Here is a 24,468-nt window from a genome sequence, read left to right on the forward strand (position 1 = left end):
CCAAGGTCGCGCGTACGTTTTATTCATGCTCAGAGTAGGGCACATGATAACGATGTTATCGAACACATCCTTGTAGTAACCCTCCAACATATCCAACAAGAAAACGGTCTTCCCACAGCCAGTCTGCCCGCACACTATGGCGCAGTGTGGGTCAGTGGGTAACCCCAGGGGGTACCCCCCACCAGTAGATGGCTTGCACGAATCTCCCATTGTCTATATTAAGTTGCGCGTCCATAATAACGTACAGATATAATTTCAACTTACCAGCGGTTTGAGCCTTCTTAGTAATCTGGATGGTTATCCCTTCGCTGCCGTTATCTATACGACGCCCGCTACCGTGCAGTTTATCATCATCCGTGGATCGCATGTCCAACCATAGGGCGTACTTGGTGGTCAGGTATTCACCGATCTGCACGGAGCCGAGGTCCAGGTCCTTTGTTATGTAGTCCCCCACTGGTAGCTTTTTTATCTCATCCCACTGCTGGTGTGGTCTCATACCATGACTGAACAGCTGGTTGGGCACGCCCTCGATGGTCACTTCCACCTTTTCAATCTCGGGGTTGAAAAACTTCTCGCTGTCCCTCCGGAATGGCTCGTAATCCTCCACGGGGACGACCAGTATACCTTTCATCGATCGCGCCGGTACGTTCAGGTTGATATTCCACACAGTGTCGCTCTTATCTCGCACGACTGATCTATGTCTCAGTACGCGATCGTACAGAATGGCCATCTTCCCAGAGTACTGGTTTCGAACCTGCCTGGCCAGCTCCGGGCTAGTGACCATGTCGAACTCCAGAGAGATGTTGTCTATGGTATAACTGGCCACATCACCGTTCGGCGTACGCACTACTTTGCTATAGTCGTTAAACGTGAGCTCGTATTCGAGCCTATCACCCAGCGCGGCCTGGTAAAATGGCGCGTGTCCCGTGAGCAACTCGAAGTCGAGCGGCACGCAGAATCGATTCCCGTATGCTAGAGTGATGGCCTTTTCACCGGCCGATAGCTTGTCTTGCTGGTCTGTCGTGAAGACGTATCCTATGCGCGCCCGGGTTGATTTGCTGATGCCCTGGTACACATCATTGACTCGTTCTCTCTCGCTTTTCCAGAGATCCTTGTAGCAGTGAAACACGTCGCTGTCGTCGATGCTCAGCACCTCGTTACCGCTGATCTTGACGGTCGTTTTCTTGATGATAGCTCGACCCACGTTCCGCACTAGCTCGTGTTTGTCGTTGTCGGAGGTCAACGTGATATTGAACGCCAGTCGAACAGTGCCTGGTACAATGAGGTCATTCTCACCAAGGTTTGGAAATCTAACCAGCAGAGTTTGATTCTGGTCTATCTTGCTGGGATTGTTGGTGATGGTCACCGACTGGCGCACGGCTCTGGCTCCTAATGGCTCTCTCAATCTTCTGAAAGGATCTAATTTTCTGCCGTACATTGTTATATATAAACGTTTTATTCATGCTCAGAGTAGGGCACATGATAACGATGTTATCGAACACATCCTTGTAGTAACCCTCCAACATATCCAACAAGAAAACGGTCTTCCCACAGCCAGTCTGCCCGCACACTATGGCGCAGTGTGGGTCAGTGGGTAACCCCAGGGGGTACCCCCCACCAGTAGATGGCTTGCACGAATCTCCCATTGTCTATATTAAGTTGCGCGTCCATAATAACGTACAGATATAATTTCAACTTACCAGCGGTTTGAGCCTTCTTAGTAATCTGGATGGTTATCCCTTCGCTGCCGTTATCTATACGACGCCCGCTACCGTGCAGTTTATCATCATCCGTGGATCGCATGTCCAACCATAGGGCGTACTTGGTGGTCAGGTATTCACCGATCTGCACGGAGCCGAGGTCCAGGTCCTTTGTTATGTAGTCCCCCACTGGTAGCTTTTTTATCTCATCCCACTGCTGGTGTGGTCTCATACCATGACTGAACAGCTGGTTGGGCACGCCCTCGATGGTCACTTCCACCTTTTCAATCTCGGGGTTGAAAAACTTCTCGCTGTCCCTCCGGAATGGCTCGTAATCCTCCACGGGGACGACCAGTATACCTTTCATCGATCGCGCCGGTACGTTCAGGTTGATATTCCACACAGTGTCGCTCTTATCTCGCACGACTGATCTATGTCTCAGTACGCGATCGTACAGAATGGCCATCTTCCCAGAGTACTGGTTTCGAACCTGCCTGGCCAGCTCCGGGCTAGTGACCATGTCGAACTCCAGAGAGATGTTGTCTATGGTATAACTGGCCACATCACCGTTCGGCGTACGCACTACTTTGCTATAGTCGTTAAACGTGAGCTCGTATTCGAGCCTATCACCCAGCGCGGCCTGGTAAAATGGCGCGTGTCCCGTGAGCAACTCGAAGTCGAGCGGCACGCAGAATCGATTCCCGTATGCTAGAGTGATGGCCTTTTCACCGGCCGATAGCTTGTCTTGCTGGTCTGTCGTGAAGACGTATCCTATGAGCGCCCGGGTTGATTTGCTGATGCCCTGGTACACATCATTGACTCGTTCTCTCTCGCTTTTCCAGAGATCCTTGTAGCAGTGAAACACGTCGCTGTCGTCGATGCTCAGCACCTCGTTACCGCTGATCTTGACGGTCGTTTTCTTGATGATAGCTCGACCCACGTTCCGCACTAGCTCGCGTTTGTCGTTGTCGGAGGTCAACGTGATATTGAACGCCAGTCGAACAGTGCCTGGTACAATGAGGTCATTCTCACCAAGGTTTGGAAATCTAACCAGCAGAGTTTGATTCTGGTCTATCTTGCTGGGATTGTTGGTGATGGTCACCGACTGGCGCACGGCTCTGGCTCCTAATGGCTCTCTCAATCTTCTGAAAGGATCTAATTTTCTGCCGTACATTGTTATATATAAATAAAATATATTTAAATACTAATGGATGAAGACATAGATATGACGGAAATACCGGGCGCTAGTGCCCAGGCATTCGATGATGAGCAGGAGACCTCATTTACTAGTTCACCATTGAACCAAGAACTCTTGGCAACAACGGTAGATGATTATTACGAAAGTTTAAGAAGTGATAAATACTACGTTGATCCACAGGGCCGATACCTTGATAATTTTTTTATTGATACAAAGGGTGTTCTACGCCTTAAGTCTAACCCAGGGGTTGACCTCGTTAACAAGCGCAATAAAAAACCACTGGCCTTATCAACTCTAGCCAGACGCCATGGTGTCGAATTTATCCGTGAACATCTAAACATGCATGATTACGTTGGCACAATACCTAAGGCCGTTGTTGAAGATCTGCAAGCTACCAGATCCCACCTCACCACTAGAGATGAAATAACACCACAGCGTGCTACAGAAGCCTCGGACAGCATAGAAAAACTGTTGAGCACCTACTGGGACAAACCGTTACCGGGGTTTGACTTTCCGGTAAGGGAACTGCGCGGCTTAGACGAAGCCGTGAAACGCGTGCGTGGAGAACTCGTGAACAACATGGGGAAACTGAACGAAATCGACGAGCACATCGCTAAGGAAAAAACCAAACTCAACGAAACTGAAAACGATGATATGAAGCGTCGTATCAATGAACGACTACGCGATTTAGAAGACGAGAGACGTACACGATTGGAATCCGCTTCCTCGAATCGTGAACAGCTTCGATCCCAGATCAGTCGTATTCGGGAAACAATCGATAGAATACTGAATGAGGATACAACTTTAGCCAACAGGATTCGGATATTGTTCCGGGAGCAAGGGATCACCATCGCCAGCATTCTGACTGCATTGGGTTTCATTATATCAACCCTGGTGGTGTCACTGGTGGGAGGAACCCCTGTGGGGCCTGCTGGCGGCGGGGGAACTCCAAGTGGCGGTGGTGGTGTTAAAGACTGGATAAAAAAACTCGGGGAAGGCCTAGCTAAACTGGCTGGTAAAGCCGCCGAAGCCCTTCCCGGCATCCTGGGTAGCATCGTCTCGTGGTTGTTGAGCGCTCTGTCTAAAACTGCCATGTGGCTCAGTCAAAACCTGTGGGCAGCCATCGTCGCCGTGGCGGGTCTGGTGTACGTAGCGGCTAAGAAATCTTTAACCAAATAAGTCCTAAAGTTACCCCACCAACCACCAGGGCTGTTTTATTATCAATATGCTGCTGATAGGGGGGTACCCCCACATGAATATGGGGGTGTGTGGGGGGCACATGAACTTTAGACTCCGGGGGTGGCGCCACTATACCCGTTTCACGTGGTGGGATGTGTGGGATATAGGGGGTGTTAATATCGGGGTTGATACCCAACTTTTGATCCGCCGTGGCTATGACTATTTTGTTGTTATAACCCACCACTTTTTTTACTCTCAGTTGCATATCACTCGGCGCCATGTACAGCCCCACGGCGAACACGTAATTGACTTTCGATCTGGCGTGTTCTAACACGTTTTGGTAACGGTCGATGGCCCGCGGGAGATCAACTGGAGAATTGATAGCATCCTCAACGTTGACAACGAATTGTTTCTGAGCTTCATAAGCAGTTCCCTTACCGAGGATGTTGGAACGCGTTTGCGACTGCGCACCCAACAGCGCCCACACGTACGTTCGAATCGAGTCGTTCAAGCGTATTGTACCAGCACGAGTGAATTCTTTCGATGTTTTTGAGATCATTTTAGTCCAGGCTGTGGCTGCATCAGGATTGGTTTGCTTTATACAGCTGACATGGATCTTTTCATTCGTTGTGGGGCCTGTAAATGTATGACGGTTTGGGTTGTATGAACCATCTTTAGAACCGGCATAATATGTTCCGGACCTGTAGAAGTACACGAGAACTATACCGAGACCATGGTTCACACCAGGAAGGCGAAAGTCTTTATTCGTTGGAATCTCAAACTCCCCACAAACACGTTCATAAGCGCGTCTATCATAGGGGTTATTCGTCATACTCCACGCTTTATCTTGGGGAAGAGGAGCACTTATTTCCTTCAATATTCGTCTCGTTTGATAATAAATATGAAACAAAATAACCGCCTTACTCAGTTCGTCTATACCGTAGTCTGGTGTCACACCCGACCCTGTCGTCGCACACCACACAGCAAAGTTTAGTTGGTTCTGCCAAAACTGCATTGGGTTTTGATTCCAGTTTACCACCGCCTGCGCGTTATTAACGGACACGATATATTTTTCAAAGATATTAATAAAGGTTGTTTTAAACCCCGTACCATCTGCATTCACCACGATTTTCAAGTGTGCTAAATCCATATTATAATATATAATTTATATATTATAATATGTACATAACACTTCCAGGAATAACGAGCGGTGAGGCCGTTCAGCTGACGCACGCGATCGATAACACGTCAGGTCAACTCGAAGTCGCACTCTGCGATATCACCTACCTACCGCAATGGACTAACATCAACATCAGCAACAATAAGCTGTTCGTCAGTGGGGCTCGCAGCCAGATAACTGACGGCTACTACAGCGTGTGCTCTCTAAACGACGAGGTCTTCAAACCCCTTGGAGCCGAACTCAAGATGAACGACTCAAACGGCACAGTGGTGTTAATCAACAACGGAAGAACCTCACTGAGGCTCGGCCGGCCATTAGCGAGGATACTCGGTATGTCTCCTGACGAGATAAAACCAACAACAACCGTCACAGGCACGAAGGTACCCGACCTAGTACCGTACCGAGAGCTGTACATTCATCTCGATCAGGTGAGCACAACGTACAACATTCAAGGAGGTCACCCTTCCACTATACTGAGAGCAGTGCCGGTGAAAACTGAGAAATTCAACGACGGTAGAACCGAGTCGTTTTCACCACGGCAGTATAAGAGATTAACCCAGGGCAACATACCTGAGCTGACAATATCGGTGTTAGATATAAATCATAATCCTGTAAATATAGGATACCTCAGCTTAACACTTCATGTAACATGACCAGCGCACAAGGGCCCGGAGTGAAAAAATGCGTCAATATCGGGATCTCCGACCTTGGAGACACGCGCGGTTTCGACGCTCCCGGAGTAGATGGTAAATCGTATGCCTTGCAACTGAAAAACAACATTTACAAACGCGTTGAAATCCCCTCCGGTGGAACCCTAAGTGATATAGTAGATACCACAAGAGCAACAGTCAACACTAAGTACACCCTTGTCAACACCGGTGATAATAATTGGGTAATATACCCATCGTTCGGAGGTAAACTGTTCGACTTAGACGATGTTGAGAGCACTACCGTCGTCAAAAACAAACCATATATGCTCGTCTTCACCGAAGATGACAAGTGGGTGTTGTTACCCGATAACAACTGGTTTCTCAATATTAGACTCGTCTCCCCCTACGTGTTCACTGATAACAAAGACAACCACCTAAACAAAGTCGTGAACAATGGAACCCTGCTCGTGGCTTACGTCCCAACTCAGAGACGTAGCATAGTCGTCAGCCCAGTCAACACTATAGCAGCCCACATACTATCGAGTAAACCAGCCATACAAAACGTGAAATTGCAGTTGGTGTCTGAATTCGAAGGCGTGGTCAAGATACTAGAGAGTCTACCGGCAAACTCAACATTGATCATCAAAGTCTACCTAGGGGAACCATCGGTGAATGAGGTCGAGATCGTGAAGGGGATCAAACTCGGGTGGGTGAAACGACACCAGTATCAAGTTTGCAACGTTTACGTTCGGGTGGGTGTCGACTCCAAGACCAGTCTGCAGGGGGTCAACGTGATCGTGGAAAATAAGATATCACTAATCAATATCTTCCTGCCTGACAACATACACTTCATGGGTATGAAGTTAACCCCTGAATTATTATCAGAAAACCAGTTGGAAATTATATCGTAATAGTATAATAATGACCAGTCATCATCCCAACACTACACTTAACGACCTGGGAGATACGGAGGGATTCGATCAGCCTGGTGAGGAAGATGAATTTTACATCCTGCACTTCAAAGACAACGTGTACAGACGGGTGTCGTTATCAGATTTAAAAGAACCCAAATGGCTGATCAATTTAATATTCACCTCACCTTATATCACAACAAAAGGGGGGTGGAGGTTTATCTCTAAGATTACGAATAACGGTATCTGGCCCGGGGGTTTCATTACGGGGAATGAAGCAACAGACACGGTATATTTTTATGAAGGAAAAATTGGATTAGGTTCTGGAATAGAAAGTAAATTAACATTTAGCAGTATGTATTTACACGAAAGGCAGCTTGAGATATCCTCCCCCTACACAATCATCATAGAAGTCATGTTTACGAATTTTGACCAGGAAAACTCCTCAATAGTACACCAATTTTTACCCGGGGTGTCAATACACTGGTTTGATGAACACTTAGATCAATATTGTCGTATTATTATACAACAGGATACCCCCACGGGTCCTATAAACCGCTTAATAAACCTCAGTGGGGTTTTTATTACAACAGGAAAGTCTATTAGCCTCTCACCTATTACCCTGAGTAGAAGTCTAGAACTTGTAGACTTCAAATATATTGATAGATTTTTAACTGAAACCCAATTAAAATATCTTTCAAAATATATATTATAGGATGGGTCTGTACCCAGTCGTAGAGGAAGTAGCGAAGACGCTGGAAACCGTAGATGGGTTCCGCTTGAGGCAGTTATGTGATGTGAAACGTCAACTAGAACAAGACCGTGACACGCGGAAAGCACTATGTAAGAAGTACAATAGAGCTTTCAATATCGTGAACGGGGCTGACACTGCCCTTATGACAACCAGCATGGGACTAGGGGCGGCAGGCGTTGGGTTGTTAACCACCATCGTGGCTGCACCTATAGTGCTAGGTTTTGAAATAACGGCAGGGGTGGTAGGGTTGGCAGGGTTGGCGCTTAAGTTAGTATCACGCAGGCTTAATCGTAAGGCATTGAAACACGACGAGATCAGGGTTCTGGCCGAAGCAAAACTCAACACAGTGAGTGAGCGTATTTCCACGGCACTCTCTGATAGTAAGATCTCAGAAGAGGAGTTTCGTTCAATCCTCTCTGAACTCACAAAATATAACGGAATGAAACAAGATATTCGGTCCAAGTCTCGTAAGTCTGCTATCAGCGAGGACGAGAAAAAAAAGTACATAGCACAGGGAATACAAAAATCCCAGCAAGCCTTTATTATGAACACCAAAGAGATCGTAGGCGGTTCACGTTAAACTGTTTCATCGATATAAACGTGGCATAGGCACAGACGTTAAGTAGTAGGGGTGAGGTATCTATACCAGCCGGGGGAACACGAGGGCGATAGCCGTAAGCGAGCCACCGATCCTATATGGTCAGTCAAAACTTACAACATAGATAAAGTGGATATGAAAGCCAACGAACCTAACTTGTACTACTTGAGGGATGGGCCGGGTAGGGGTTTTGTAAGAGAAGAATTATTGATCGTACCGTACGGCACAGTGTTACCTCCTACCAAGGCACAGTAATTACCGCCAACTTTTTTGTAGTAGGGGTAATAGTAGCAAGAGCTAATGGCCCAACCAAAGCCTTATTTAGTAAATAAGGCTTTGTAGAGACATTTCGTGAAAGTGGTCCAGAACTATCATTCCCTATACTACTCATGGCTACCTGCTCTTGTTCCTTCCTCTAGGAGGAAGTTCTCGGTGTCAAGAGTCACCTCCAAAATCTTGTAAAAAGGGTCCACAAAGGATTGAAGGGAGCCAAGGTGCTAGACTGACTGACCCAAGGTTCATGGTCAAGCCTCGTCATCTAGACCCTGAGAGAACACTTGTCAAAGCAGGTAAGCCTGGGATGCTGGAGGGCACAGACGTAAATGGCAGCACCAGGGGGTGGTTACCCCCTCCAGGGGTACCGGTTGACAACAGTACATGATCCGATGGAGCAGTGATCTGGACTGCACCAGAGCAGAGGCTTGGGTCAGACACAGCTGTACCTGTGGATAGGCTGTCAATGGGCCCGAGGCTCGCATCAGGTGCTCTCAAGTAGGCAGTACCCGTCCAAGAGCCTAAGCCCGACAGACAACCCCTTGTCGCCACCACCACCTGAACGTACACCATGACAAATCAGATAATGTGACTGAAACAGGTGCAGAAACTTGTGCAGATGTAGAACGGGTACAGGAAGAGGGAGGATGGCCAAAGATGTGAACTCCACTGACAAAGTTACAACAATTTATGAATGTGAAGATCAACCTATAAATTCCATACAGAACTTCTGTGGAAGTTAAGGAAACATACATACAGCAGGAGATCCTTTCTCACACATTTTCAAGGTAGGACGAAGATAAATTTACAGTGGAACACATACACGTCCTTCACTCTCAACAACAGCATGAAAAGTGAGGTGCTAGGCTGACTGCTAGAGTTACCTGTTCTGGGCTGTAGAGGGGCCACACTGCAGCCCTGTAAGGGTGGTCTCAAAAGATAAAGCCAAGGTTTTTGTTTTGTAAATATTTTATTACAAAATATAGTTACAACGGTCATAGGATTTCTAATGGACATAAACATGCTAATATGTACCCCCAAGGAATGCTTCTTCTGAAAAAGAAACTTCATCCCTGTATACTAGCCTACCTCAAAAGTCAGACATGGAGGCATGCTTCACTTATCCGTGTCAGGGATTTAGAGGACTCAATGTCAACTGGCTGAGGATCAATTTCTAACGAAGCAACATTGTGTGTGGGGTGTCCTGTTGGGCTGGTTGCACATTGCTGTATTCGGCAAGATTCCAGCTTCATCACAGACTGAGACACAGAGAAATATCATATCATAGAAAAAGGTCTGATTTTAGTGAGATCACGGTATCCCTGAAAGGTATGTGCCATGTGACCTAGTCATGACCCATCAGTATGTTTACATGCAAGCAGCTGTTACCGCTAATCCAGGGCTGCAACTGCCCACAGAAGAACTCACATCTATACACTAGCAACACTGCTACTTACCTGTTCATACCATGATGCCACAATCGTTTCCTACAAAACACAAAAATGTATGATTATGATGCTGTCAAAAATGGTTGATATGCTAGTTGTTGTTTAACATCGCATTCAGCCATATTCCAGCCATATTGCAGCCGTCTGTAAATAACTGAATCTGGTATAGACAAAACTGTGATAAACAACATGAGCATTGATCTACACAATTGGGATACTATGACACATGTCAACCAAGTCAGCAAGCTTGACCATCCAACCCTGTTTTTCACCTCTTCACAACAATTCACGTGCCCCATTATCAAACAAAAAGCAAATTTCTGCAAACCTGACAACTGCAATTTCATCTGTTATGTCAATACATTCTTGAGTGAGTGAGTGAGTTAAGTTTAACATCGCTTTTAGCAATATTCCATCAATATCACGGCGGGGGACACAAGAAAATGGGCTTCACACATTGTACCCATGTGGGGGATCGAGCCCGGGTCTTCGGTGTGATGAGCAAATGCTTTAACTACTAGGCTACCCCACCGCCCCAATACATTCTTGAAACTTACCACGTAAATATGAGGCTTACCATGTAAATATGAGGCTTACCATGTAAATATAGCTGGTAAAGAAACATGCTATTCCATCCGGTACAATTGCTGACAGCTCCACAAGAAGGTTGCCATAGTTTCGTATCACAGCTGAAACAGGTATAGTAGCCAGTAACATCACTTCTTGCAAACTGTTCTTCATGTTTATCTTTAACCTGATGCCAGTTATATTTTCAGACAGACAAATAAGTATTCATGGTTCTTGCCCAATCAGGATGAACAGTCATGAGCAGACACAATGTACCAATCAAATATACTTACTCCTGACATCATGGTCTAGACACAACCCAACACAATGTAGTGATCAACTATAGCCACTCCTGTTCTATTGGTCAAGACACAACCCAACACAATGTAGTAATCAACTATAGCTTTTAGCTACTTCTGCCATAACCGTCAAGACACAACTGGACACAATATGCTAATCAACTACAGCTACTCATGCTGTAATGGTACAGGATTATGATTCACCTACCAATATCTTCCCTTGTCTCAAACTTGGAGCTCATGGCCACTTGATCATTTCCTTTACTGACAATCTTAAAGGAAAAAAGAATGTATTCTATTACATTACTTGCATAGGCTCAACCCTGAGGTAGTATTTATCACACTGATAGCAATTCTCCACCAATCAGTGAGTTTCCATGGAATTTATTTCAAATTTATCAATTCTGTGAATCATCTAAACCCCACACTCAATAAAACCACAATAACATCTCAGCTGAAATTTGATTTCCTGTCAACAAGCTACGTTTCCCAATCCTTCGCTGAGAATTCAGCCATGTAAGTTACATATCTGAATGAGATCTCGCTAGCTATTCTTCCTAGCCCTACAAACTTCTTAAACCCATTCTTAACACACTGGTTACGATCATAGATAAGAATTCTTAGGGCTACAACCATTTCGAGAATAAGGGCCCTGCAGCTTCCTGCATTTCTATGAAAGTAGTATGATCTTGTCACTCTGCCTTGTTTTTGCCTTCCTTCTGTAATTACTTGTATAATGGACTTGTCTGGCCATGTTATGTGTTGGTGCCAGTCAATACATACATGTATGTCGGTCAAATAAATTTCAAACAGTGCTAAATATGTCTATATATAAAGGAGAACTTCAGTGCATGTAGAGACTTACTTGATCATGTTTGAATTAATAAATATGCAGCCTTTCAAATTTGTGGTTTCTTTTGTCTTGGCCTGAGGACACTTTATTCTAACATCTTGTGTGAACAAAACAATAATGTTTACTATGTTTACACTTACTGTTTGTTTTATTCATTTCAAATTTGAAGCAAAATCAATGAAATTCTGGTTCAGACTTATAGTTCTCAAATGATACTACTTTCATGAGGTCTATCAACATTGGAGTTTTGTTTACTTTATTTCTTTGTTGTATACAACCATAGCTATGTTCCAGCTATATGGCAGCAGTCTGCAAATAATAGATTTAGGACCAGACAATTCAGTGATCAACAGCACGAGTGAGTGAGTGAGTGGGTGGGTGAGAGAGTGAGTGAGTGGATTTGGTTTTACGCTGCTTTTAGAAATGTTGAAATTCCATGAAATGAAAGCAATATCACGGCCGGGGACTATCTGCAGCATGATCAACTGGAATATCTGACAACAGTCAGCATGTCTCACCACTTAATCCTGTTAGTCATCACTAAAGACAAGCATGGGTTGCCAATGAACTATTTTAAAACAAATCTTCCTGGGTTCCATTGGAATTACTTGTCCTCAGCACAATGAAGTTGTCTCAGGTTTACAGACCAACATGGATTTCAAAGACTACCATGTCTGTATTCATACAAATAGACTGCCAGCTGATTCAACACTACAATACATCTACTACCTCACAGTAAGTCTGCTACCAAACTTACCAGAGGGCAGATGCAGGTTCTGGCAAGGGTCATCGTGAATGTTGCCATGGTTACTGGACGGAAATCTAGAATCTTTGGATACATATCTAGAGGTGACAATGTCTGCAAAAGAAACAGGTAACTGGTTTGATTTCTCATCTCAAGTGTCATTGGAACTGCTTTCTTACAGGTTCGAACACAATTTCAGGGTCACACTTTCTTTAACACTGCCATGATAATGGCATTGCTTTACTTCTGTGACCATGGTGACTAAAGTGGCATCACAGCTTGTTCATCGTGATTGTCTCCTCTGTACATGCAAAGTATCACCTTGTTTGTAGTTAAGAAAATAGAGATCTCACCCCGACCAGATTTCTAAGTATTCCTCATCTGTTAAATATTGCAGAGTCTATGTAACAAGTCTATACAGCACAGGAGGAGCATACTGGGACTATTTACCCCTGATGTGATGACCACTGTCTGAAACCGGTCAAACACTGGCTTGATGGCTATAGAAGCATCCATGCAGCTGAAGTACAGGATGGGGTTGTTGATTGTCGGCGTGCGGTCGTCAAAGGGCTCGATGATCAAAACAAATCCTGAATATCATCAATGAATATTAGTACTGCTTTCCTCCATATCAACAGACCAAGAGTCACAATAACTACAGTCTAAGCACTGATGTTCAAACAAGTGTATATCTTTATCATGGTCATATAAACAACTCATCCCCACACTGTCATGAAGTCTCTAAATCTCCTAAACTCTTTATCTGCAGAATATGATGAAAAAGAAATATAAGGGAATAAGAATTCAGCCACGTTACTTAGCATCAGTCACCTGACCCACTCAAGTCAGCCATTACGCTCAGCAATGAATACTGGCACCTACTCATCCCTTGAACTCCCAAATGAATTTGTAAACATGTTATTAACCCTACAGGGAAAAGAATATGATATAATTAAGAAAGATTGGCCCACCTTTAGCATAAGTACTGACAAGTGTGGCAAAGTTGGAGAGCAGTGTCACTGCAGAAACATCCTGAGTATCCGTCAATTCAAGGGTCCGCATCAAGGACTTTAGTCTCTCAGCACAGAATCTAGATATGACAAATGAACAACCTATCACACACCTCAAATTTGTTCTCCATGACAAACAACAGGCTGACTCTTGAAACAAATTGAGTCAGCTTTTTCATCACATGTATGTAGAATGTCAGGGTTTTCATACATTTCAAACATCCCAGGTAAGATGTGTGCTGGTTAAATATGGAAGGAAGGCCAAAATACACTCTGGACCTGTGCAGTGTGCAGTTTTCATAAGAGTGCATGCAGAAATGAAATTATAAATTTGTAATCCAAATCTTTTGCACTTAAAATTTTCATTTCAATCTGGAGTCATTTACAAATTTCTTGTTTTTCATATGTTGCTGTTTAAAGGTACTTTTTTAAAATTAAACACATCTTAATCTATGCATCCAAAGCACACAAGCAAAATAGTGAGTGAGTGAGTTTAGTTTTACACCACACTCAGCAATATTCCAGCTATATGGCGGCGGTCTGTAAATAATCGAGGCTGGACCAGACAATCCAGTGATCAACCACATAAGCATCGATCAGCACATTTGAGAACCAATGACATGTGTCAACCAAGTCAGCAAGCCTGACCATCCGATCCTGTTAGTCGCCTCTTACGACAAGCATAGTTGCCTTTTATGGCAAGCATGGGTTGCTGAAGGCCTATTCTACCCCGGGACCTTCACAAGTCCACAAACAAAATAAGTTTTGTGTGTTTTATTAATCTTTTGCCTGAAAAACACCGATTTCTGCATTAACACTGAGATCAGTGACCATACTGTGAGTGTTTGTTGTTTACACACAGCAATATTCAAACTGCATTACCACATAGCTTTTGAATAATGAAGTATGACTTCTGAAACACAAGGACTACCTACCGCAAAGGTTTCCGCTCGATGCAGACTCTGTTCAGACAGTCTTTGAGGAATGAGGGTGGCGACTCTGACACCACATGTTGTACTCGTAATCTGGTTTTCATGTATTCACAAAAACGTTTCATGAAGCCGAGAAAGTGCTCTGCTGTTCGAATATTACCTGGAACTGCCTCTGTATAATGTGAAAGACGGAGGTGCAGCTTGAAGAATAAAAAAACACAAATGCCTCACAAAAAGAGAGATGAATTTGAGACATTTGCTACCTGCCTAAACTACTGATGATATTGGCAGTACGTAAATGATATTGTAGTTGTAAACTGTATGAATGAAGGAATATCAACTGATCCGAAAAGTAAATTTCCTGTTAAAATATTGCTGGTTTCTTAAGTTATAAAGAAGCAAGTTCTAAACCATGCGTTACATGACATTTGAAGGAATGTTAATTTGTTAGAATTGTTCTGTTTACACTTTTTCAGAATACTTGAGTGTAGAATTATTGAGCAAATTTTAAAAGAAAATCTTCCAAATTTTGTTGTCATAGCATCAACCATATCCACATTGAGGACATCGTCTGTGCACAAATATAACAGGTGGGGTATGAGGCTTACCTTGCAGAATTTCATCTGGTAGGACTGAAACAAAACAAATGAATACATATGAATTGTGAGAAGAAAATAAATTCAGACATAAAAAAGAGCTGTATGTTTTACTTTGAGACTGTATCTTATTACAATGTATTATGATTCTCTAGCAATATCTCAATTCATAAACTTCAACCTGGATTTGCAAGGATGACATCGGTTTCCCTGGCAACACTGGCATCCCTCAAGCCATCTACCAGCCGCTGGTACTCTGTCTGTAACCTCTGGGCATCACTTGCTTTAATCCTAAGATTAGAATTTTAAAAACACAGTATGACTTCAACCATACCATTCTTTATAAGTTCAGACATTATCAAAAGGAGATTCCAATGATAATTCACACTGAGGAGAAGGTTTGAACTGTATGATGTATGTGACAACTGTACATTCACTACAGTAATGCTTATCTTGTCTAGTAAAGCTTTAACAATAACCTCTATGCCATATGGACAAAAAACAGTGTGGCAATATTCTTAAAAACAAATGCAAGTGCCTTGTTACAATGTCCCACAGTGATGAGTTCAAATCAAATGTTGAACTAATGTGTAATTCTAAAATGGACTACTGCTTCTATGATTTACAAGACAGAAAATATGCTCAACATCTAGACCTTACAAATACATTCTGATGTTTCTGAAAACAAAAGATAAAAAGTTTCTCATGTACCTGTCAATATGTTTGTTGAGAGCCTCTATATTCTGAGAGCACCTGTCTAATGTCCGTCTTGTCAACATGACACTCATAGACTCTATACATACATTATCTGCAAAGATAAAGAAATATAACGAATTCTTCTTTCTGTCCACTCTCAGCCATTAATACCACTCTAACAGGGCTCCAGATAGAGACTGTATCAGTGTATGTACAAATAAAAAACATGCACAATACAGAAGGAAAAAACTAGACAAAGTAGCAGATATGTATCACAGCAATGGTGTACAGTTTTAGAATAATTTAGAGTTGTATGTACCTGAAAAAGTATTGTTTTATTGTTTACAGGCCTGCTTAAACAAGACTAGCAATGTTGTGGTGCACATATGAAATGAAACACAAGATTCCTGTCAGTGCGCTAAATGTACTCTTCTCCAGTAGTTCTATATTGAAAGAATATGCAGTATGTACTCCTGACATAGAAAAATTATCTGAAGCCCTGTCTAATACATTATTCAAACAAAAAACAGAATTTGTAATGTTGCTTGCCATGACACAGAAGAGAATCGAACCACTGATATATTACTCTGTATCCACTAATAAAAATAACAATGTGGATACTTATAGTGTGCAATGATCCATACATCATGTATGCTCAATGCGTTACACATTATTACCCTGACGGAATTGTACTTTCAAAGCTGCAACTAAGCATGAAGTGCAACCGTATTGGTTTGTACATCCGCTTTATCAGGTACCCATTATAAACAGCTGGGTGGACTCAATGCAATGTGTACTAAGTGCCTTGCACAGGCGCACAACACAGTATGAAACCAAGGTCACAAATTTTGATGTCTCCACCAGGATTTGAACCCGGGCCTTTGGCGTGAAAGGCCAGCATGCACTAGACCACAGGGATGCCTACAGTGGAAATAGGATGTACTGGTATTCATGAAATATAATTCTTTTATAGCTCAACTGGATAAAATTATCAATAAAATAACCTCATGTTAACTTGATAATGCCTCCACATTGCCTGAATATGGGCCATTGTCACACCCATTGTTAGGGGCCATCATAAGGAGCTTAGTCCGTGAATATGTAGTCGAATGTCATGTCTCACTTCACGATAATGTCAGAAATTCAGGCCACTCGTGTGACCTTGGGCTCAATATTGACAATATTTCTGACATTTGTCACATGTACCTGTTTCCAGTTCCGGTGCTATTTTTTCTTGGCATTATCACTGCAGAACCCCTCGATCAGTCTGTTTAACTACCCTCCTTTGCTGGGCAGCTTCCACAAATAATAATGCCCTGAATAATACTGTTACCCTTATAGAAATAGCTGGATAAGTCAAAGAGGTCAGCAGCAGCCTTATGAAATCTGAATCATATGACCAGCTATCCACGACTATAATTCAGTTGACCCTCACTTGAGAATTATTAAGGTCAGAGAAAAACATAAACATACTTTGCAGTTTTGAAAAATCTTGTTCAAACAACAAAAGAAGTATTCTTAACAACATGATAATTTAATATGACTTTGCCAGACATATTTGAAGAGGTGGAATTCAAGGCCCTGATTTTCGAAGCTCTCTAAGCACTAAGATAGTCGTAAGTACCGTACATTAACATTAACGACTATCTTAGCACTAAGACAGCTTTGAAAATCTGGCCCCAATGCATTAACCTTCAGGGAGACCAAACTGCTTCAGTGTTATCCTTGACCCTTACCTATATTGTGGGCTTCATCAAACACAACAACTGCTGTTTTTGACAATTCTTTGGAGACCGTCTCCGCTATCTTGGGGTCGAGTAGATAGTAATAACTGTACACTATCACATTGGCATGGGAGAGCTGGAGAGATAAAATACACATTCAGTCTATGTTTGTCTCAAACATGTCTCAAACATTCTAACAGTACATCAATGTCACATGTTGTGCATCCTCAATAATCTCCTGTGTGTATGTACACATTCAACCTATTCTAGTCTTGTCTCAAACATGTCTCCATTCTGACAATACACCACTGTCACATGTTGTGCATCCTTGATAATCCTGAATGCATCTATGGTTTGGCCCGATAATTTTCTTACCTCCCCTTGCTGGCTGCCCATTCTCAAAGTAGCCAATCAGCTAAGCCGATGTTACAACTGAGCCTGCCAGAGTCATCAATGATAGCAGTTGCAGCCATGAAGGTTTGTTCACAGTGCAACTCAGATTTGGGGGGAAATCATGCAGACAAATTGACAGGCCCGAAACTTAAAACAATATATGCAAGAACACCTTCTACCTTTTTCAGAGTACCACTGCATCATTTATGTTGCCAAGTTTATTCGGAAAGATATTTAAGAAGTGAAAGTGAGTAAACATTGGTATGCTCAACTTCCCAGCGTAAATACCTGATTGTATAAAAAGCCAGCAAAAGGAGGTAATAAAATCATTGGTCCAAGCTGTAGCCCCATCCAGGGTATAGTGGAGATTTATTGTAACATATACCCTGTGTTACTTTGCTCATAATATGATAAACCTTTAGATAAAACACACCTACAAGATCTATCATCTCCAATGATCTACCATCATCAGTGATCTACTATCGTCAGTGATCTACCATCATCAGTGAACTACCACCATCAGTAATCTACCTTCATCAATGATCTACCATCATCAGTAATCTACCTTCATCAATGATCTACCACCATCAGTGATCTACCATTATCAATGATCTACCATCATCAGTGATCTACCACCATCAGTGATCTACCACCTTCACTTATCTACCATCATCAATTATCTACCTTCATCAATAATCTACCTTTATCAATAATCTACCATCATTTATGATCTACCACTATCAATGATCTACCATCATCAGTGATCTACCATCATCAATAATCTAAAGTTATCAATGATCTACCATCTTCAGTGATCTACCATTATCAATGATCTACCATTATCAATGATCTACCACCATCAGTAATCAGCCTTCATCAATGATCTACCATCATCAATGATCTACCTTCATCAATTATCTACCATCATCAGTGATCTACCTTCATCAATAATCTACCATCATCAGTGATCTACCATCATCAATGATCTACTTCCATCATCAATTATCTACATCATCAGTGATCTAAAATCATCAAATGATCTACCACCATCAGTAATCTGCCTTCATCAATGATCTACCTTTATCAATGATCTACCATCATCAGTGATCTACCTTCATCAGTGATCTAAAGTCATCAATGATCTATCATCATCAGTGATCTGCCTTCATCAATGATCTACCATCATCAGTGATCTACCTTCATCAATGATCTACCACCATCAGTGATCTACCATTATCAATAATCTACCATCATCAGTGATCTACCACCATCAATAATCTACCATTATCAATGATCTGCCATGATCAGTGATCTACCATTATCAATAATCTACCATCATCAGTAATCTACCATCAATAATCTACCATCATCAGTGATCTACCATTATCAATGATCTACCATCATCAGTGATCTACCATTATCAATGATCTACCATCATTAGTTGCCCTCGCAGTACAGGTTGCATCAACTCACAGCGTATCTGGCCAGGAAATACGGACACCATCCTCTCTTCTTGCCATGCTCTTTCATGTCATCCTGGAATATAAAGTTACCATGGTAACCAAGCAGTGTTCACAATACTTTATTTTGGCCATAAGGGCCTGTTGCTGCCTGCAAGCTTTAAAACCTACAGGCCGTGAATGAAATCTGCAGGTCCATTTTGTTAAATTCAAACCAAAAAATATACAGTTTCACACTTTGTCTGCTACAAAATCAATTAGTAAAGTCTATGGCACACACAGACGTTTTTATTTGTTGAAGACTGGTCTCGACATTCCTACACACAAAGACAGACTGTAAGTTATCATAACATGATGGATGATGGATGATTCCTGAATGTTAATAAAGAAAAATAAAGAAAGCAATTGTGGGAAATGATTCCTCATCTAAAAAGCATACTGAAAGCCACAAAGGCCTGCAAATATTTGAAACTGCCGGCCCGATATAACGACAACCAGCACTGGTGATTATTTCAAATGCTGTAACCAAGTCATAGAGTAAAGGGTTTTGAGGGGGAGAGAGTTCAGTAAGTGCGAAATTTGGAATCTTTGTTATGAGACATGTTTGTCATGAGATGACCAAAACAGTTACTGCAGCAGGGTTTGGGGTCATCCCACAGATGACATCCTTACCATGTCAGCTTGCTGACAGGGTTAACCTCTTTGGTCATGTGGACAACGCATCTGTCTTAGGATCAGAAGGTATGTGGTCAGCACAAGACAAAGAAATTTTATGGCCACTACATTACCACATATTCAGAATGGCAGTTGTACCCTAGTCCTGTTCAATGATGGTCACTAACATAGACTCAGTGAATGAAATTTGAATTCTACTATGTAACATTCCAACAATGAGACCCGTGAAGGTCCCGGGGTAGAATAGGCCTTCAGCAACCCATGCTTGCCATAAAAGGCGACTCAGCTTGTCGTAAGAGGCGACTAACGGGATCGGGTGGTCAGACTCACTGACTTGGTTGACACATGTCATCGGTTCCCAATTGTGCAGATCGATGCTCATGTTGTTGATCACTGGATTGTCTGGTCCAGACTCGATTATTTACAGACCGCCCCCATATAGCTGTAATATTGCTGAGTGCGGCGTAAAACTAAACTCACTCACTCACTCCAACAATGAAGGTGTGCAAACCCGACTGTGCTACCTACCAGACCATATATACCCGGGGACAATGGTAGCTCCCTTCCGTGTTTGTCAAAACTCTGCAACAGTAATCATAAAACATTAACGACATATATTGTGGTGACAGCTATATTCAACATCAAACAGTAAACATAGTTTCATCCTCAGAAGACCATCTCAAAGACACATCTAACAGTAACAACCCGCCTCCACCACTCATCTTACAACCTATCTCGATGACAACCTCAAAAACATATCTAAATAACCAACCTCCATGGCCCACTTTACAACCCATCTTAATGACCTCAAAAATCTGCCTCAATGACCCAACTTACAACCCATCTCATTGACCAACCTCAAAAAGCCATTTCAAAGAGCATCCGAAGAAACCCTCACCTCAATGTCCCATCTCAATGACCCACCTTTCAACACTTCTCAAAGACTCACCTCATAGAAGTCGCAAACTGGAACTGTGGGGTCTGTCTTGTGCCGGGTCCTGACAAAAGATGCTGTGAGGCTGTGACATCGGCCATCCACGATCTTACCATCTCTTTCACGGCCAACCTGATTTAGCAACAAACTTATCAGCAAGCATTTTATGGATGTCAACGTCTTTACTGTGATGACAAACAAGAAATTGACATACATCAAATTCTTCCCTTTATCACTTGAAATTTGCCATTCAAAAAGTTATCAACAAACTTGATCATGAAATAAACACAACCTTTTATAACAAATTCTTTGTTATGTACAGTACAATGGTAATGGGCTGTATAACTTAGTCCATCAAAAGCAATGCCATCACCTGCCTGAATGGAATAAACATCTGAAATGGAAACGGCTTTCCATAACCCTCTGAAAGACCTCAGAAATCTGACCATACTAGTCATTTCAGAATGCCCTTTTCTGCAGGAATTAAACCTGTTACAGTTTAAACTGAGAACTTGGCCAAATTGTCTTTCAAAGCACAGTCTGGAATGGAAGTCAACAGTTTGAAAAGCATACACAAGCTGTTTTCTGACTTGCAAATGCCAGCTTCTTGTTTGCCACTTCACTAGGTCTATGTTCTCAGGTTAACTGTAATGGGATATCTTTAGGATCATTGTTATGAGGCAGAAAAATCTGATTAAGAAGAGACTGGAAATGTCCTACAGAGGTGGCATGTATGTAAGCTGGGATAATACAGACAGTCATTTCACAGTTGGAGTCAGTATCCACACAATCCAATACTTTAATGAGCAAACTTCCATCCACATCACATACCAACCAGTAATTAGCTTTGATACCTCTTATAACACGGATAGTATAGTTTCAGAACTAACCAAGTGACAAGCACTTGCATCAGACAACACCCATGACACAGTAAGCATAATATTCTCACCTCAGGATGGACACACATGTTTTTCCTGGAACTGAGAGCCAGTCCCAGCAGGTTGGGAACTTCACCTGTTTCTTTCTCATAGTACTTCATCAGGTTTCGCAGCTCCTCTACAACCTAATAAAACAAATGAAGCCTGATTAATATTACAGACTTGTGTGTATTTAAATCTGTGAGCCTTCAAATGCATGGAAATAATTTTTACAAACAATGAATAAAAGTGTTCTCTTTAATGAAACCAGAGGTTTTTTTTTCTTAAAATACAAAGCAGGTACAACGTAGATAAAGAAGATATATAAAGCTGAGAAGAGAGTTGTAATATATTTCCTAAAATCATCTTAGTTGGACATTCTCAGGAACCTGCCAAGTGTAACTTTTACTGTATACAGAATAGGTTGGAAAGCAAATAAATCAGTAAAATTTGGTTTTATCATGTTCAAGATTATTTTACATATATGTCAACATGAAAGTATTAATTGATCATCAATCAGACCAGACGCTGTTCATTAAGGTTGTTGGTCATTGGTGTTGTTGTTTTAACCCTAATGGCACACAGCAGGCATGGTAACAACATACACCTTCTAAAATTAAGATGCATGGTACTACTCATCTTTCCACTTTATGAATCAGACCCGTGAAGATCCGTCAGTCTCTCTGACTTGGTTGTCACATGGCATCTAGTACCAACTGTGTAGATTGACGCTAATGCTGTTGATTACTGGATTGTCTGTTCCAGACTTGAGTATTTACAGACCACCACCATATAAGTGGAATATTGCTGAGTGTGGCGTAAAACTAAACTTACTCACTCACTAACTCCTTAGGAATCAAGCAAAATGATACTTAGTTAAACATTCAAGATCAGATTCATGCTTTCCATGGATCTTTGTTTTCATTTCCATACACAAAAACGCTTAACATCTTAACATTTACAACAGTTATGTGTCCAAATATCACTCTACTCCTAAAAGCGCTTTTTTCACATTAAGCTGATAGAGATACTGATAAATGTATATTCTGCAGATTGCCTTATACATTGTAGGGACACATGGTATAGGTACCATTTATTACATGATTACTTTGATTATCACACATCAACTTATAGAATGGAAGCCATGCATAAAAATATAAGTAACTTCTGATTATTTACCTTGTCCAACTCAGGTACTGTCCGGGAGCAGTAAATTAGCTTGTTCACTTCCAGAGGATGAGCCTTAAACAGACAAAAAACAGCTTTCTTGTTTCAGTCAGCTTACAGTGATGTTCAATACACTGAATCCTTTACAATGCTCAATACACTGAGACAATGCTGACATTCAATACCCCTAGTCATGAATACCCTTAAAACATGACTCAGTACTTTTAGCTACACAGAATTCCAATATGTAAAGCTAGAGACAATTTCAACACTTTCAGTTTCAGAAAATTTCAAAACTTTAAGCTTAAGTAAATTTCAATCCTTTCAGCTGAAGATGACGTTTATTATTCCCATCAAATGAGGAAGTAGAGGAAATGGTATTACCCTCATGTAAGAGACGATCAGCGAGAGCAGAGACACAGTCTTGCCTGTTCCGGATGGCATCTCAAGTGCACAGTGGCCCTTGATAAATAAGATATTGTAGTTTTTGTTGATAAAGATGAATATGATGGCAAATGACTTCAACCATCCCACAGTCAGCATTATGAAAATGATTTCTTTCATTGACAATGAGGAATGAATTATATGGACTGTATTATGTTTAGTGCATGAACCACATGTAACCCATTGTTGCTGTAGTTAATAATCATATAATTCTGTCAACAAGGTAAGAAATCATATGGTAAACAGCAAAATTTCAGCATCACAAACTCTGAACTATTAAGTTTCTTAGAGGTTTCTAAAAAGATGAATGGCAACAGGTTAAACTCATCTGATGGCAATAACAGTTTTATGCATTAGAAATCATCGTAATCTCGACTGTCACTCAGCATCTGATGATAATCAGCCTTCATAGTGAAAATATTTTCATGTAGTCTTATCATTTATAGCTGATAGTGCTGTTGTACTAGCAGAGACCATATAATATATAGTATGTGGTCTCTGGTACTCATCGATGTTGGTAAAATGTTTAAGCATAAATCATACCGATACACTGAGCATCGTAAATGATTAATATTTTCTAGTTCAATGTGTAAACAACAACTGATTTTTTCTTCACATTCTCAAGTTTCACACGTATCTGTCTGATCGTACTCTAGGCGTGCAGAGAAACACAATGAGCAGTTCACTGGCAGCACAGAACCGTTACCTTTGCGTCCAGAGAACGCTTGAGCTCAAGCATGTACAGATACTGCTCCGGGTAAATGTAATCATATGGAAAATACACCAGCAGGCCATCTACATTTAACCTGGAATTACAAATTTAACATCACTAGACACTGCATTCAGGTTGGTTTATCACCTGTATCATGTTTTACAGTTTATACTGGAAATTAAAAATACACCAAAATCACTATTCGGCAAATTAATTTTGTCAATAATCAAAAGAAACAGGCATAAACAAATTGACATAAAGCGTACTTCATTGTGGCTTGCTTGTCACGGCACCAAATTGAGCATTTGAAACTACATGCAAACACAGCAAAACATGCTTTCCGGAAGTGTACACCGGATATGTGTGTGCGGGGTAATATTACTAGTTACCTGTAAACTAATATCCTATTATCCAGCTATAGTTTACGAAAGTATACCAAATAGAACATTTGTC

At 41.8% G+C, this 24,468-nt stretch overlaps 1 protein-coding gene across 1 annotated transcript in view; it reads right to left on the reverse strand.

Annotated features, from left to right (window-relative positions):
• LOC137294548 (general transcription and DNA repair factor IIH helicase subunit XPD-like) overlaps positions 1-24,374 on the reverse strand; it is a 50,255-nt gene extending 25,881 nt beyond the window's left edge. The window contains exons 1-19 of the mRNA XM_067825588.1: positions 24,282-24,374; positions 24,010-24,109; positions 23,244-23,321; positions 22,872-22,934; positions 21,725-21,838; positions 20,791-20,907; positions 20,370-20,423; positions 19,180-19,242; positions 17,326-17,449; positions 15,605-15,701; positions 15,075-15,184; positions 14,906-14,929; positions 14,301-14,469; positions 13,327-13,445; positions 12,806-12,945; positions 12,368-12,469; positions 10,966-11,029; positions 10,489-10,580; positions 9,901-9,930 (exon numbers count right to left, since the gene is read on the reverse strand). Coding sequence (XP_067681689.1) covers positions 9,901-9,930; positions 10,489-10,580; positions 10,966-11,029; positions 12,368-12,469; positions 12,806-12,945; positions 13,327-13,445; positions 14,301-14,469; positions 14,906-14,929; positions 15,075-15,184; positions 15,605-15,701; positions 17,326-17,449; positions 19,180-19,242; positions 20,370-20,423; positions 20,791-20,907; positions 21,725-21,838; positions 22,872-22,934; positions 23,244-23,321; positions 24,010-24,109; positions 24,282-24,286 — 1,665 coding nt within the window. The 5' untranslated portion in view covers positions 24,287-24,374. The remainder of the gene's footprint in view (positions 1-9,900; positions 9,931-10,488; positions 10,581-10,965; positions 11,030-12,367; positions 12,470-12,805; positions 12,946-13,326; positions 13,446-14,300; positions 14,470-14,905; positions 14,930-15,074; positions 15,185-15,604; positions 15,702-17,325; positions 17,450-19,179; positions 19,243-20,369; positions 20,424-20,790; positions 20,908-21,724; positions 21,839-22,871; positions 22,935-23,243; positions 23,322-24,009; positions 24,110-24,281) is intronic.
• Positions 24,375-24,468: the final 94 nt, after the last annotated feature.

The sequence above is a fragment of the Haliotis asinina genome, chromosome 8, assembly GCF_037392515.1.
Source record: "Haliotis asinina isolate JCU_RB_2024 chromosome 8, JCU_Hal_asi_v2, whole genome shotgun sequence".
Lineage (NCBI taxonomy): Eukaryota > Metazoa > Mollusca > Gastropoda > Lepetellida > Haliotidae > Haliotis > Haliotis asinina.